Raw genomic sequence first — 15,622 nt, forward strand, 5'->3', positions numbered from 1 at the left:
TGCTTTCTTGTGCTGTTGTGGATTTTGAAGATTAACACACCACACACACAAAAAAAACAACAAAACCACCCCCAAACAAAATAAGCAATAGAAAAAAAAACTCTACTAACAATGAGGGCAGCCTGAATAAATGCAGCTCACAGTGTGTCCTTTCGACTCGAAATGAAAAATATTAGCTCAGGCTATTACTCATAACAACATCACAGTTTTAAGTTTTTTTTTTTGTTGTGATGGGCTCTTTAAAGCCTAACCTAACCTGAGCGAAAGTATCGGAGGCTTTCTATTGGACGCGGCCTCGGTTGTGGGCGCTACGAGGTATCTGATTGGCCGCGGCTCCTGTCACTCACCGCTCACTCTCTCCCGAGCACCTCCCTATCCCTCCACCGACTGGCTGTCCGGTCCAAGCGAGGGTTTTCACGTAAACAGCGACCGCAGACTGCGTATCAGAGCCCGCGACGAGGCTGCAGCGACGGACCGGACCCGACGCCACGGATCCATCGGCGTGACAGCCGCGTCGATGGCGTTACGCGTAAAGTTGGATAACGGCGTTTGGCCTTAAACGGAGACGTCAGACGCGTAAAATTGATTTAACGGCGATGGCTGCGGTATCACTTGTTAGATAGAAAGACAGGCGGAGAGAGAGAGAGAGAGAGAGAGAGAGAGAGAGAGGAGGGGAGAGAGGGGGGCCAAAGCGGACTCCCTCCCTCGGTGCAGCCGCTCCGCCCGATGGAGGCAGACGGGACCGTTGCAGAGAGCTCAAGGCCCGGAGTGTCACCTGTGAAACGTCCGCACCTCGTTTGAGGACGTAACCGGAGAAAAGACCCCCCCCACCACCACCACCCCACCACCCTCCCCCCTCTTTTTTTTTTTCCTGCAACTTATTTGACAACTTCTTAAAAAGCTTGTGTACAACAACAAAAGTTAAAGACCCCTCTCTCAAGATGACCGTCGTAGATATCACCTAACGAGAGGTCGCTCACCGCCTCAGGTGACCCGGGACAGGTGGACGACGCACTCTTTGATCGGACTCCACGCTTCATGCTTCACTTTCATTGATAGTTCTCAAACTGAGAGTTGACACTGACCCACCTGCCTGCGAGGACTGAGCAAGTTTTGTTTCTCAATATTTTTTATTTTTTATTTTTTATTTTTTTCCTCACCGAGCGTCACCTTTTTCATCCACCATGTCATTCAAAGACAATCCCTGTCGGAAATTTCAAGCCAACATTTTCAACAAAAGTAAATGTCAGAACTGCTTCAAGCCCAGAGAATCGCATCTGCTGAACGACGAGGACTTAAATCAGGTGAACAAATCTATTGTTGTTTTTTTTCAACATTAAAGTTGGTATAAATTGTGATATTGTCTGTGCGTAATGAAAAAAGGAAGCCAGTTAGTATCTTTCTGTTTGATGTGCACATTTCAAAGACTCAGTCATGTCAACCGACCATGAAGTGCAAAGGTTAGGTTAATTGGACATAATTAGTTTCCAGCCCAAGGGCGCATATTGACCTTAATTCATGCAGATATAGGCCTCCACCCAGCTCCATGCCTGCAGCACAGTAGCCCGCTGTCAGTTGCTTCTATTTGGGTTACGGTCATTTCTTTGAAATCTTTAAAAAAAAAAAAAAAAAACTATAACACTTCCTTGTGGATTTTTTTTTACCCTGTTCTAATTCTTTACCACACTGTTGTCTCCATTATTCCCAAATTAACAAACAATCAAGTCCACGATTGAAGGGTGGGATGCTGGGAGTCTGTTAGAAAGGCATTGTTATTTTCCTATAATAAATAAAACACAAGTCTTCCACTAACACTCCCTGCTGGGCGGTGTTGTTGATATTGGCAGGCTGTGAATGGTGGCGTCAGATCACCCTGAACTCTGTTGGCTTATGTCATGGTCATTCCCTTTGGTAATCTGTTTAACAGGACAGGTTAGGAGTCACCTGTATCCAGGTTAACAGTTTATCTGAATGACACCTCTTCAGCTGGTAATATCTTCAACATGGCTTGGTGAGGACACAGCCACACATTTTCCTGTAATGTTCTCCATCATGGCCCGTGGCTTCCTTGTTGGGATGGAAATAGTCTTGAGGGTTTTTGTCCTACCCACTGGAATTTCTGACCCACTGGCTATCAAGCTTATCCTGCGATCACTTGCACTCAGTGAAAGGTTATCATTCGTCGTGAAACGACGACTGACGACCCAAGACATGCAGATCTTGCCGCCCATTGTTTAAAAGTCCCGCTGGAAGAAGATACAGAAGGCCTGTAAATCTCTTTCTGTGCATATTTTGAGCCAGAACTTTTGTCATTCCTTTTGGCTCCCCACCTCACCACTCAAAGGCCCACGCCGTCGGTGCAGTATTACATAGTCATTTATGATGGGAGGGAATAAGAGGCTGGGGGGCCGTTGCAAAATGAACACACACGAACACACTCAGATTACTCAGTTTAAACGCTGAGCCATTGAAGGGTAAAAAATGACCCAGATTCATCTCGTCTTTTTCTCTGTCTCTGGAGGCCTTGCCATTCGGGCTGCTGTCAGGTCATGTGAGGAGAGATGGGACTTTTTTCTAAGCTGTGCTGAGTCTCAGTATTTCTCCATGGGCTTCAGACTAATGTTCCACAAGAATGGATGTAGCTAGTGTCCCAGTATCACTTTGATTCCCTCTCCCATAATCAAATAACGTACTCTTAGACTCATCTGTAAGGTGCTATCCCCGTGTGCCTTCACCTTTCAGACTTTTCAAATGTCCATCAAAAGTTGGATGTTGTTTCTCTTGCAATTCTGCTCAAACTCTTGACTTCTGTTACGGTGACTTGGGGATTTATGATGGAAAATTCCTGTTATGTCATTTTGTTTACAGAGTCACTCAGCTGAGAAATGTGCTGTACCTCCTCTAATCGAAGTGAAAGAGGATTTTATGGTGGATTATACTTGGCTTTACATGGGCTGAAATTATGACTGTAATCAAAACCACCAATAGAAGAACATGGAAGTGCCAGGCGGCTGTAAATGTCAGAGCTGCTCGACTTTATTTGTAGGCTACTCTTCCATAGAATTGGAAGTACAGTTGAATTACGCAAGGGACTTAATTTGCTAAGCTGGTTAGGTGTAGGTAAGATTTGTGTGTAAACATTTAGTGAAATTTGTGCTCCTTTACTCACAGCCCTGCAGTGGTTGTGCAGGGCTTTTTTAGCTCAGCAAACAATTGCTGACTACTAGTGTGGCTACAGTTCAACTATGTACCAGAACTATTTAAGAGAGACTGCCAGGCCAACTTGAATTTCTCAGGACAAGTTTGAATTGCAAATCTGTAGCCACAAAAGCTCCCAGGCCCTGTACCACTTTTCTCTTCTGTTTCTCATCCACTGTTTTTCTTGCTAACTTCTGCCTCTTGTTGCCCCCTCCACCCACCAGTCCACCCACTTAGAGGATCAGAGGGAAAATCATGTGTGTTAGCCTTTCCTTTTTTTTTTCCAGGGCAGCATGGTGCTCTGGCATACAGCCAGCTGGAGAATGTAGCCTGCAGTCAATTCAAGGCAGCTAGTGACTAATACACACCTAAGACACTCACAGTTAGACTCCGTGTGTGTGTGTGTGTGTGTTAATGCTGTCTGATATTGGGCCACAATTTGTAGCCACTGTAGGGACAAGCCTGCAGTGAATTAATATGTGTACAATTGAACTGTTAATCGATATGTTAATGTCTTTGTTTTAGTGTTTGCTTTCAGCACTGTAATTGTGTTTTCCCCTCTCCAGGCAAAACCTATATATGGAGGCTGGTTGCTGCTGGCGCCCGAGGGAACAAATTTTGACAATCCCCTACACAGATCTCGGGTAAGTGGTTTCATACATTGCTGCACCTGAAATTAAATACATTCAGAAGTGAGCATTGTTTTTGACTTCCTTCTAATGAAGGGACATTTGGTAGAGCCTCACAAATTTCATGAATACACATGGGTATCCTTGAAAGGGAACAACTTTGCTTGACTGAGTTGGACTAACTTGGTTTCTGCTCATGCTGAGAGTTAGCGGGTGCAGATCTTAGGATTTTGTGTTAAACAGCTTTGAGTATGAGATGGAGAAAGTTTAGTATATCAGAGCAGAGGCTGTTTGGTAAGTTAAAAAAAAAGGCAATTGGCTTGACTGGTCCTTCCTTTGATTCTGTTATCCATTCTGGCACTCACTTGACATCTGACAAACAGGAGGTCTGTGTTCCTGCTTCTGTTGCTGTTTCATGGAATCACCAGCTTCCCGTGGGAGGCTCAGCCCTCTATCAGAAGAAGCCTCATGTTCAGGCAATAATGAGTCTGATATTGACTTTATTTCATGAATCCTGTTCCCCTAGCGTCATGTAATGGGAGCTTTGCTCTGTTGCACCACTTCTTTTATCAGCTCCAGGATTATACTGTGGTGGTGCATCCCAAAGAGGAGTAGGGAGAATGTGGGGGAGGAGAAGGGAAAAGTCCCAGTTCTCACAGCCACACTGATGGCTTCCATATGGGTTTTTGGAAAAAGCACCTCTGGATCCTTCGGCTCAACTACTGTCAACAGTCTGCTGCTGCTTTGACATCACCACTCATGCTCTGCCTATTCTTACGATCAGCTTTTCACTGTGGGGGTATAATTGGTGGCTTGTACGTAGTGCTGAGGTGAGCATTGTTGGTCGGGTTTTTGACCGACCAACAAACAAATAACAGAGAAAAAGTGCTGATGTGTTGCATGAGTCATGTTTTAGGACCACTTTAGTGTGACAGGTTGCAGGTCTGTGGCTCCGTTTTGTGAGGGTGGGATGGTGTAATTGATCTTTACTGGCCCCACATAAGCCACATATCTCTCACTTTTTTAAATGGAATCTGTGATTATAACTGCAGTGTCTCTGTAACGTCACCTGCGAGGGTTATCGACATCTCTGTTGAGACCTTCCAGAGCCTTTTAGGTTACAAAGCACCTCTCAATATTTCATGGATTGGGCTCTGTTGGAATCGGAGCCAGGAAATTTAACACTGAGACAAAACGGTGCCTTAGGATAAGGGGGGGGGGGCAGCGGAGAGCTGATGGAGCCAATGATGAAGAAGATCAATGGAAACTGTTACCATCTCATTTTCATATATCAACAGAGAGCTTCATCTTCTTCAGTAGGCTGGGGTCCATTCACATTGTGCAGGATGACATGATATTATCAGATATCAGTTCACATCAGTAGCATTTACCATGTATATCCTGTAAGAGGGATGTGGTCACGGTTCACACTATCAAAAGTGCAATCTTATATACTGATGTGAAAGGGCTTAGCCACTTAGTATTTGTTGTCATTCTACCCACATTCAAAAAAATCTAAACAAAACAACACATTTCTAATCTCTGTTCTGCATATAGGCTTTCCTTCCTCACGCAATTGTGAGGAAGAACAATCTGAAAACTGGATGATTGATTGTTCAAACTGACTCGTGATGATAAAATAGTGTCCAGCGTCCAGTCCCACAAACCTTGTGATGTTGTATATGCTGGATGTTCCCCAAACAACTTGTTTGCTACTAGATGACAACGGTTTCCCAAAGGCTTTCTTGATCTTGTTTGTTTACTGTTTGCATGTCTGTGTACCAACGTATTGACTAAGTCTTTATACCCTGAGGTATATACTATATAAGATTCAACATTTTAATTGGAAAGTACAGATTGTTTTGTAGATTAGATCTCTGACTCTATAAAGGAAATACTGGTCATTAGGCAGTTAATAGTATTTGTTCAACAGGCATGGCAAAAATTGACTTATTTATAGTAAATAAACAGCTCTCTGTGCTAAATATATGCACTTTCTCTCATGTTGCTTGAGGCTGTATAAAATGCTGATGAGGTTTACTGCTGGGGCTGATATTGATATCTAGTATGTTACTATGTCAATAATTCAAGAATTTCTCTTTTTTTTTTCTTTTATAGAAATGGCAAAGGAGGTTCTTCATCCTCTATGAGCATGGCTTACTTCGCTATGCTCTGGACGAAATGGTGAGTTAATTCTTTCTTCTTGTCAGCTGCTAAATTCTGTTTGCTCTGTGTAAAAACGTCTAAATGCAATAAATCCTACAAGAAAAGCTGATGTTGAAATGATGGCCTGATATCCAGCACTAGCTAGAGGTGTGGTTTATTTGAGCAAATTAAAAACTTTGCCATATATCTGTGCTGTAATGGCTTGCATGATGCCTGGAAGTGTATTAATGTCACCTTGGTGGAGGAAGTGTTGAGTTTACATTAATAAACAGCAAACAGGAACAGAACACAAACCACAGAGGCTTCTTACTGAAATATGATCATGATGTAAGACAGGTTTTTGTAATAACAATCTGTCTATTTTAATTTCAATTTACAGTAGGTTTAATTATTGATCGATATTCTATATAACTAATGACAATGAAGCGGCTTGTTGAGTAATTTTGACTCAGAAAGGTGATTTTGTGCTTGTTTATAAAACGAGTTGGCCTCAGTAAAAGCTTTTCACGTGCAGATGTTGGATAAAAATAATTCTTTCACTCACTTTAAAACACTGTCAGTCAATAGTTGGTATTGTTAGTGCAGTTATTTGCTAATAGTGTTTTTGTCTGAGCCATACATAGAGAGAGTCACTGCCAGTAGAGCAGGCAGCCACCATAGTGTTAACACCAGTGCTTTCTTGCCTACTCTAACAGAGTATTTAGTGAATGTGCTAAACACTATGCTAACTAGCGCAGCAGTGTCAAAAGGAATGAAGTGACACCACATGGTGTTGATACTAAAAGTCATGTGCCGAGCTGTGTGTGTTTGTTTAAGTGGCTAACACATTGTGCAAGAGCCCCTTGGCAACTTCCTGCTCTGAAAGAAAAACTGGAAAAACCACTCAAAGCCAGGAAGATTGATGTGTTTAGTGATCTTTATTGGTGCCAGTAATCAAATATGTGTACAACAATTAAAGAATTAATATGTAGAGTGACTGTCTCTACTTTGAACTCATGTTTTTGTAGGTCACTTGTTTGAATGTGATACAGTTTTTTCAGTTCTATATGCAGTGCAGCATGTGGGTACACTGTATATTGATTGACCCAAAGCAGCAGTCAACAGCTTTTTTTTTTTGAGTGTGGGATGTGCTTTGAAATGAGGTGGAAGCAGAAGTAGTTGCTTTGTTGCTTTTGGCTCTTTTGTACTGCATGTAGCATTGGCTGTCAGAGGAGAGAGATGCTGAGACGTTTTATGTAATGGAGGCAGCAGAAGCCGGGATGCTTTGTAGATCTTTTTTTCTTTTCTGTGCCCTTCAGGGTCATTGCATTCACCCTTCAGAAATCTGCTACATGTTGAATGAATCTTATTATACAAAACATGTCAGGAACTACTGTGCTGTTTTTAATGACCTCTTCAAACTGGAGGCAAAAAATTGTGTTTGTGAGGCATCAGAAGAAGGATGGATGATGTGTTTACAGGAAGAGACAAAGGGAAGAGGCAGATGTCCTTCTTCCATTCACCGTTCTTCCTGGATGTCACTCTTCATCTTTTCATCTCCCTTCTGAATGGAGGATCAAAAGGAGAGGGGGGCTGCAGGGTCTGGAGCTGGAGTGATCCTAAATATAGATGCTTACTTGCCATACAAGGCACATTAAAATAACTGATGTTTGTCAAATAAACAGCTGCACAACCTTGGCTAATTGGCACACATATCTGCCACTAACTAGTGTTTTGCATTAATTACAATGTACAGTGCAAAATGTTTCAAATGGACACAATCAACATTAAATACAAAGAAGAGAGTGACATTAAGATCAGTTAAAGCTTTATTGTGAGTGACATCAGGTTAAATCTAAAGACTGCCAGTGTAACGTTGCTCCAGACCACATCAAGAGCCCCCATCTGAGACCACTGGTTGGGATTGTAGATGAGGAGGTGCCCCTCTGTTTTCCTCATGGCCTCATTTTATGGCTCTTGTGTCTTGGCTCTAACCAAACCTAAATGGGCTGCGGTCCCAACCTGCAGGATGTGGCACTGCTCTGAAGGAAAAAATTTGTTAGCAAAGGCCTGGGAGAGGTCAGGGTTCTTGGAGCCATCGATTTTAGGGTTGCCCGCCTACAGTGAACACCAAACACAACGCTCCGCTGCCATCGTCATTATGTGCATGTGACAAGTGCTAAAAAGGAGACGTAGTTGCAGCATGAACGAGGCAAAGAGAAAATGTGTTCTATCCGTCCTTCCCTGATTGGAAGGACGGAGAGAGTGAATAGCTGAAAATGTTGGCCTGCATAGAACATGTGCTGCCATGCAAGGCTAATGTGTTAGTGCAGCTTTAGTGGATTGTTCTTGGCATAGGCCTAAAGAAGGGAGTTGAAATGTGTCTAAGCTCTTTCACTGAATTTTAGCATGGTATTATTTATTAGCTGTGAATATGGGCATAAGATAAATGCACTCACAAAACCCACCGTCAGCTCAGTCACCAATATTTGCTGAATGTACAAGCTGGATTTTCCCAGAGCAACCCAATGCAGTTATCTCAGGGGAACGTTGCCAAGGCAACATGTTTTGTCCCTTTGTCCAGCAACAGTTGACCATGGCATGTATGGGACATGGGACAGAGTTATTCTCTGTTTTGTGGCGAGCTCTGGCTGTCTCTGTCCTGACTGTAGGGATACAGGACAGAACGCTCTGGAAGTGAAGCACAAGTGTGTGGGCTGAGGTTTTCTCTAGGCTCAGTCACATGGTGAGCCAGCCTTTCTACAGCTACTGTAGAGGAAAAAAAACCATCAGACACAGCATCAAAACAAATGTGCAAGGCTGGATTCAACAGAGTTACAGTTTGTGCTGAGGTGCACATGTTTCTGTGTGTGTGTGTGTGCACGTGTGTGTGTTTGTGTGTGAGTGAATGCACCTGGGGCTGAGGGTGCTTGACTGCAGAGGCCATGTCAGGAACAGGTGTTGCAAGGAGAAACGTTAGTTACAAACTGACCTTAGCTTTGGCAGTCTGTAGTTAATACTGGTCTTAGAATCATTTAAAGAAAAACGATCAATATGAAAACAGATCACTCATACACAGCTGTGTGATTAAGCTGTTCGAGTTGTTTAAGTGATGTGAGAAACACACATACACACACAAAATCCATTATCACCTCGTGGTGAGGGCAGGTATGTGGGTGTGTAAAGAACTCTCCAGCTCCATAAAGCCACTTTGATGACATCAGTGTGAGTTAAAATGATCACACCCACACTCTAATAACTGCTTCACCATGCAGTCATAAATACCTCACACAACACCTAACTCCTATTGACCATACTTTGACCTAATTATAACCTATTCTTACTGACAAACACACACACACACACACACACACACACACACACACACACACACACACACACACACACACACACACACACACACACACACACACACACCCCATATGAGTAAGGCTGTTTTTTTTTTTTTCTTACCTTGTCTCAATCTCTGTTGTGGTCTCTGATCTCACACTGAATCATAGCCTGTTTTTTTTACATCCTTAGATAAGAAAGGCTTTTGCACTGACACATTTTTATTACTTTTGTTGCTGGATTGTTTGCAGTATTTCCTCACTTCATTTGCAGGTGCTTGGAAACGACGGTGCACTCATATTCTCATATTGGTCAGTTAATGTATTTAAGTCTAGACTGAACAAGCGCAGTGTACCTGCAAATAAAATAAGGCTACCTATTGAGTTGCAGTACACAAAAGGCCCATTCAGAGACACTTGAATTGCATTTGCTTTTAGACTGTATTGACTGCAGTCGACTGTCTGTCTCACAGCCATAATCCTTGTTATTCCAACAAGAACATGATGTTCTCATGATGTTTTGAAGTCACTCTCATTTCATCTTAGCTCAAATAATTTCCTGTGTTTACTGGAATTCAAATAGTGGACCCCTGCCCTATAGCACTGTCCAAGAACTGAGAGTTTTACAAACTTCCTTCCATTTCCCCACACATTTGTGCATTCTTTTAACTTGAGGCACACTGCTGCCTCTCCTGCATCTCTCAGACATGATCATATACAACCTGAGACTGCCCTCAGACTTGTAAGACCTTTTGACAGGCTTGAACATGCATAAACCCTCTCCCTTTTCTACCCCAGTGAAACATGAAATTAAGGGCTATTTTTTAACCAGATTTGAGGAGCTTTTGTCTTATGTTGGTTTGGGAATGAGGAGAGCTTTGTAGGGGATGGATGAGTGGGCAGGGCCTCTAGGCTGTGTTGTTGCCTCCAGGCACTCTAGGCAGAGGACGAGTGGAGGCTGACCACCCCACCCTGTCAAATTAGGGATACTTACAGGGGAGCTCCAGTCTTCCACTCACAACAAGCTGTGAGAAACAAATTGGAGAGAGAAGTATAAACTGTTTTGTGTACATTTGAGTTGTCTTAAGTTAGAAGATAAAGAAATGGAAAGATGGGTGATTTGGGATTGAAAGGTGAACAGGGGAGAGGAGCAGGTGAATAAGGAGAAAGGGTAAAGAATAAATGTGATGCTGGTCACAGCTTGTGTTGATAAGACGGTGTAAGCCTCACATATTGCATCATTGTCAATTGTTTACTTAGTGTGGGTCTTGGGTGAGGTGTGTGTTGGTTTAGTAGAGATAGGGTGCGTGAGAGTCTTCTTTAACCCCTGCCCTTCCTTCCCCATGGTTCCAGTAGGAACTGATCTGCTGGAATGTAAACAGCCGTGGATTACAGTGGGGTCACTGTTCATATTGCACAAAGCCACAAAACCATGGGAACAGCCATTCATACAGCTTGAAGTCATCATGGTCTACAACACTGTAACTGCCACTCAATCTAATGGCAACCCCACATCTCAAAGCTGTCACCCAGTATAGTATTTATAAAGAACATTCCCTTGTTTTTCTTTTCATGTATGGAATTGGGGAATGTTTGTGGGGTTTTTTTCTTGGTTTTGTCCCGGTTCGTAATTCTGAATTCCCTCTGGGTTGGAGATATTGTCATTGCAATCTCTGCTGTCCGCCGACCTAGGCTGACCATGATGAGCCTGGGTGGGAGGGTGCAACACAATATGGCATTTTGTTATCCTCTCCAGTTTTAGCAACCACTGTGCAGATGTCGCGAGCAACAACTAGTAATTGAAAGTGCAGCAAGAAAGACGAGAACCCTCACCAGCTTTCCCACCCATGAACAGATACTTCGATACGAAATTCATGTTAATGTTTCAGTCAAGTTGACTGAACTCTTGCTCTAAGATCTGTGTGATGGTACATCTTAATTATTCATGGATATATGCCAACATACACAGACTATATTGAAACACAAAGGAAAACTGGAGGAGGTACCATGCACATACTGCATGCTGTGCAAACAATTTGACAGTGATGAGGACTGCTCTGTGCAGGGAATTGGGTATTCCCAGTTGGGAGAAAATGATGGAAAAATCCTGACTGTTCTCTGGGCCCATCCTTTGTATTGTAGGCCCTCTTATGATCACAAGACCCAGTGTCAAAAGGTGAGAGCACAGATTTTAAAAATACTGCACCACACCCACTGCCTTCCTGTTGAAATTAAAGTTTTATCAGGACAACAGCATTGTGATGTGTTAGCGTCAGAAAACATGGTGGTTTGTCATTTGTAGCCTTGTGACATAAGATAAGACTATATTTAGTTTTTCTTTCTGTTTTTAGCAAGGTCTTATCCGCCCTGACCAAGCACTGTGCATGTCAGCCTCAGTCTTCCTGTCAGATACAAGCCAAGGAGTCTGCTTCACACCCAGTGACAGATGATTGACCTCACACAATACACAACAAAACTCTAGAAAAAATCAGACCATCGCATTGATGGCTAACCAGGGACCTTCCTGTCTTCTAGGTGACCCAGTATGAAAGTCAATTTTCCAAGTGAATGCTCTGCTTTCTGAGTAAACGTGAGTTTACCATTACAAGGAGAGTATGATTAAGCTGAATACAATGAAGGATCTCGTGGAAGACAAGCTAGGTGCTATTTTCACTTGATAAATGACCAGTCTGGCTCTGCTGCCTTTTTGGTCTGACTTTCCAGTCTTGTCTTATCTGCGCTCTTTAGTTTTTGCCTTGGCTTTAGTCACCACACCATCCCGGATGTGGCTAAGATAAAAATCTTATCTCCTCCACTTGCTCACTGTTTGAATGCCTCAATTTCTTTAGTCAGATGTACAGTAACCCTGTCTGGCTCAGGACCAAGTCTGCTCTCTAAGCATTAAACTCCATGTAGCAGCACTTTGCTCACTTTTATTGTCTTTATCTTTAGAAATGTAGTTTGAATCTGTTACTTTAATTAGTGCACACACGGAGAACTGCCCAGAAACATGATCACAGCATGATGCCAGAGACTGAACTTAATTGTGTTTTTCTTCTTGTAAACTTTTACAGATCAAATGTGAAGGACAGGAACACATTTTGTGTTTCCTCACTGAACTTCCCCTCTCTCTCCTCCACCCCTAATTTGCCATTTACTGTGTTTGGTGGGTGTTCAACAGCCAAAAAGCTTAATGAGGCTAAAAATAATGGCTTTCAAATTATACTTTTCTAAATTCCAATTACAGTGGATAAAACAGCATTGTCCTCCCAGTATGCACAGTCAAGCACACAGAAAACATGACTCAGCTAATTGATGAGCAGAAGAGTTGTCTATGTAGGTCAGTTAGGTTAATAAAACATACATTAAAAAGGGGACTGAATTCATTGAAATGTACTGATCTGGACAAATTGGTGCAGGTCTTTTGGTGCACTCTGCAAATCTCTGTATGCAGGTGTTTGTCTTCTCAACATTTAAAACATTATAACTTTTAAACCTTTCACAACACAATCTCTGGCTATACATCCAACTGTAGGCACTAAGCAAGTAAAGTCAGTCCTTCTGTTCACCTTACTGGTCTATTATTATATTGTGTTCACTGCTGCATGAGGCTGTGGACAGGATCATTTAACACAGGGCACTAGGTCTATCAGCACCTTGAGTAAAATAGTACTATATTGCTCATGGTAAAGGCATAATGGTTTCTGGAAAGGTATCAGTTTTCTACTAATGTGGGATTCAAGTTGATGGTGAACTTGTCCCCTCTTTCAAATTTCTCTTGGTGAATATGATTGCCATGTGGGGGTTGAACTAAATTCTTGATGGCGGTCCACTGTTGCGCCATGGTGAGAAGTCCTTAAAAGGCTCTGTTTTTTCAGGATGTCTTTTTACCATCCTCCTCTTTGTGCCCTCCTTCATTTTCTTGTTCTTTTTAATGATTTCCAGCCATTCATTATCCAGAGAAAGGCTGGCTCCAGGAGGCTTTGGCTAAACCAGTGTCCACTCTCACTTGCATGGCCCTCACTTTTACTTTCCCATTACTCAGTCCGATTCACTTTCCCTTCCTTTTACCTCCTCACTTTCTCTTACTCTGCCACTCTCTCGTATCTCTGTCTTTCATTCCAGTTCTCTCTGGCCAATAAATCATTTGTGTTGGAGAGAGCAACCAGCAGTATTGTGTAACTTCTCTCCCCCAAACCCTCCCTTGTCTATGAAGCCAAACATGGCCTGACAGACTGCTCGCTCAGTTTGTTCTAAACACTAGACCAGGACACTGACAAAAGGTTTCATTTAAAGCATCAGGGTGAGGGGTTAGCCAGCTCTGAGACAGGCACTAATAAAACAGTGGGGAAGGTGGGTTGGGTTGTCTACATGTGCATTGGTGGTGGGGGGGGCACTGAGACACATTTCCAACTTTGGAAGTGAAAATGCAGCTATTGTGAATTACCCACACATATGCACACCTGCATAGAAGGAAGACATGTTTGCGATTTAAATTTAGATTTGGCTACACGATTCTTTAAACACAGAATATTGTGGGCACCAGCGGCAGAGTTGATTAGTTACATCACTGTAGTAAGACGTCTCAGTTGGACGGAGTCCAGTTGTAGTTAAGCCTGAGACCGGGTGTGTGTTTGGTTGCTGCCTTGTGATGGGCTGCAGTAGCCACAGCTGCAGTCGAATGTCTTTCAGAGTTGCAACAGGTGCAGGTGTATTGGGTGACCTTTTAACCTTTCACCTCAGCTTGGCGACCAGCCAATCCAGCCACCTGCTAAAGTCAGCGCTTTACAGCCAAGATATTTTTAGTAAGATAGAAAGAAAGTACAGCCTTGGAGTTGGGTCTGGTGAAGTTTCACGTAAATACATTAGCAAGGCTAAGGCGTATTTGTCTTATCATGACATATTTAGAAAGGAATATTTAATGTACAGGTGAAAATATTACACCAACATTTCTGGGTCTTGCTTGTAAAATCCACATAACCTGCAACTTAAGTATGTTGGCTTGTTGCTAATTCTTGTTGGGTGAGCTACTTGCCCTTTAATAACCCACTCCAGCTTCATCAGGACCTGGCCCAAAATTCCCATTTCCAGCAGCCATGGACTGGCCTACCTCCAACCTCAGCACCTAATCAGCTTAGTGCGCTCTCCTCTGTGCTTTTTCTCGGCTTTAAAGAGAAAGCAGCAAAAATGCCCCCTCTACCTAAATAAACCACAGTCCTTTTGAAATATTAACTACTGAATAAAAAGAAAAAAAAAAAATTAAAAACAAATTTTTGCTATGTAATAAAATGAAAAATAAAGCACTGCAATAAAATATCCATTAGTTGTAATATCATAAATAAACATAGCAATGTTGAAATGGGCAAGATATCAGGGAACTTTTGCAGATGTCAGCAAAAGAATAAAAACTGAAAAACCATCTGTCAGGCCACCTTGTCTGTTTTTGTCAACTTTGAGCTGTTCTTCCACACAACAGCAATATTGTATTCAGCTAATACTTACAGACGTTTGACAAGCAGATTATCTGAAATATGCTAAATATTAGAATAATGGATCCAGAATACACACTGTAGGTTCTTTCAGTCGCAGCTAATGGTTTATATTCAACATTTTTCCACGAACATCACTGAACCTCGTGTTGAACCTTAATACTGACCAAATATTCTATGTAAAACTAATCATCAAATTCTCATGTTCTCATTGCGCCATCATACGTATATCATATTGTTTTATTTTTGTTTGATAAGATATTGTCTCATTTAACCATCATTTTGTTCATTAATTACTGCATTATATTTGGCCTTGTTGGCTGTTTGTGTTGAAACAACATATGATACATTGGAGAAATGAAATTATGACGTATTCTCGTTGTTAGGAGTCATACGTTTATTTTGGGTACTAGATTTGTATTGGTATTAGTTTTTAAATGTAACTGCTTCAAGTAAACATACAGACATCTGGAAAATAAATTTGCTGCATAGGTTTTGTCACCTGTTGAATCTTCTCTCGGCCTCTAAAGTTATCTGCTGTCTGCTCTCTGTTGAACTGCAGGTTAACTGCTAACCAGCAGACCTGGTCCTGCAGGACGCTGCTCTTCAGTCCTGTGGAAAAACAGCTAGCTCCAAAACTGAGATATTAGCGGAGTTCCCAAAGGAAAATTTTCCCTCCCCCATTTTCCTTTCCCTTCTGCCTGATGGGCTAATTTGCATTGACTTAGTGAGGCTTTGGCAGATTTGCAGTCATTATCAAAGAAGTATTTGAAGCCTGACTGCAGGTCTTATGTAATTTCTACACAAAGTA

General features: G+C 42.2%; 1 protein-coding gene across 7 annotated transcripts in view; it reads left to right on the top strand.

The window, feature by feature from the left end:
* The first annotated feature begins 381 nt into the window (after window positions 1-381).
* The window catches only part of LOC139608396 (protein outspread), a 48,129-nt gene continuing 32,888 nt past the window's right edge, over window positions 382-15,622 (top strand). For 3 of the 7 annotated variants that reach the window (XM_071462085.1, XM_071462087.1, XM_071462089.1), the window contains exons 1-3: window positions 383-1,304; window positions 3,765-3,842; window positions 5,946-6,011. In XM_071462085.1, coding sequence (XP_071318186.1) covers window positions 1,185-1,304; window positions 3,765-3,842; window positions 5,946-6,011 — 264 coding nt within the window. In that variant the 5' untranslated portion in view covers window positions 383-1,184. Of the gene's footprint in view, window positions 1,305-3,764; window positions 3,843-5,945; window positions 6,012-15,622 lie in introns of all 7 variants that reach the window. The other 4 variants (XR_011685017.1, XM_071462088.1, XM_071462086.1 and 1 more) reach the window with 2 other exon arrangements.

The sequence above is a fragment of the Trachinotus anak genome, unplaced genomic scaffold (genome assembly GCF_046630095.1).
Source record: "Trachinotus anak isolate AG129_WGS33_773 ecotype Australia unplaced genomic scaffold, CSIRO_AGI_Tana_v1 ptg000025l, whole genome shotgun sequence".
Lineage (NCBI taxonomy): Eukaryota > Metazoa > Chordata > Actinopteri > Carangiformes > Carangidae > Trachinotus > Trachinotus anak.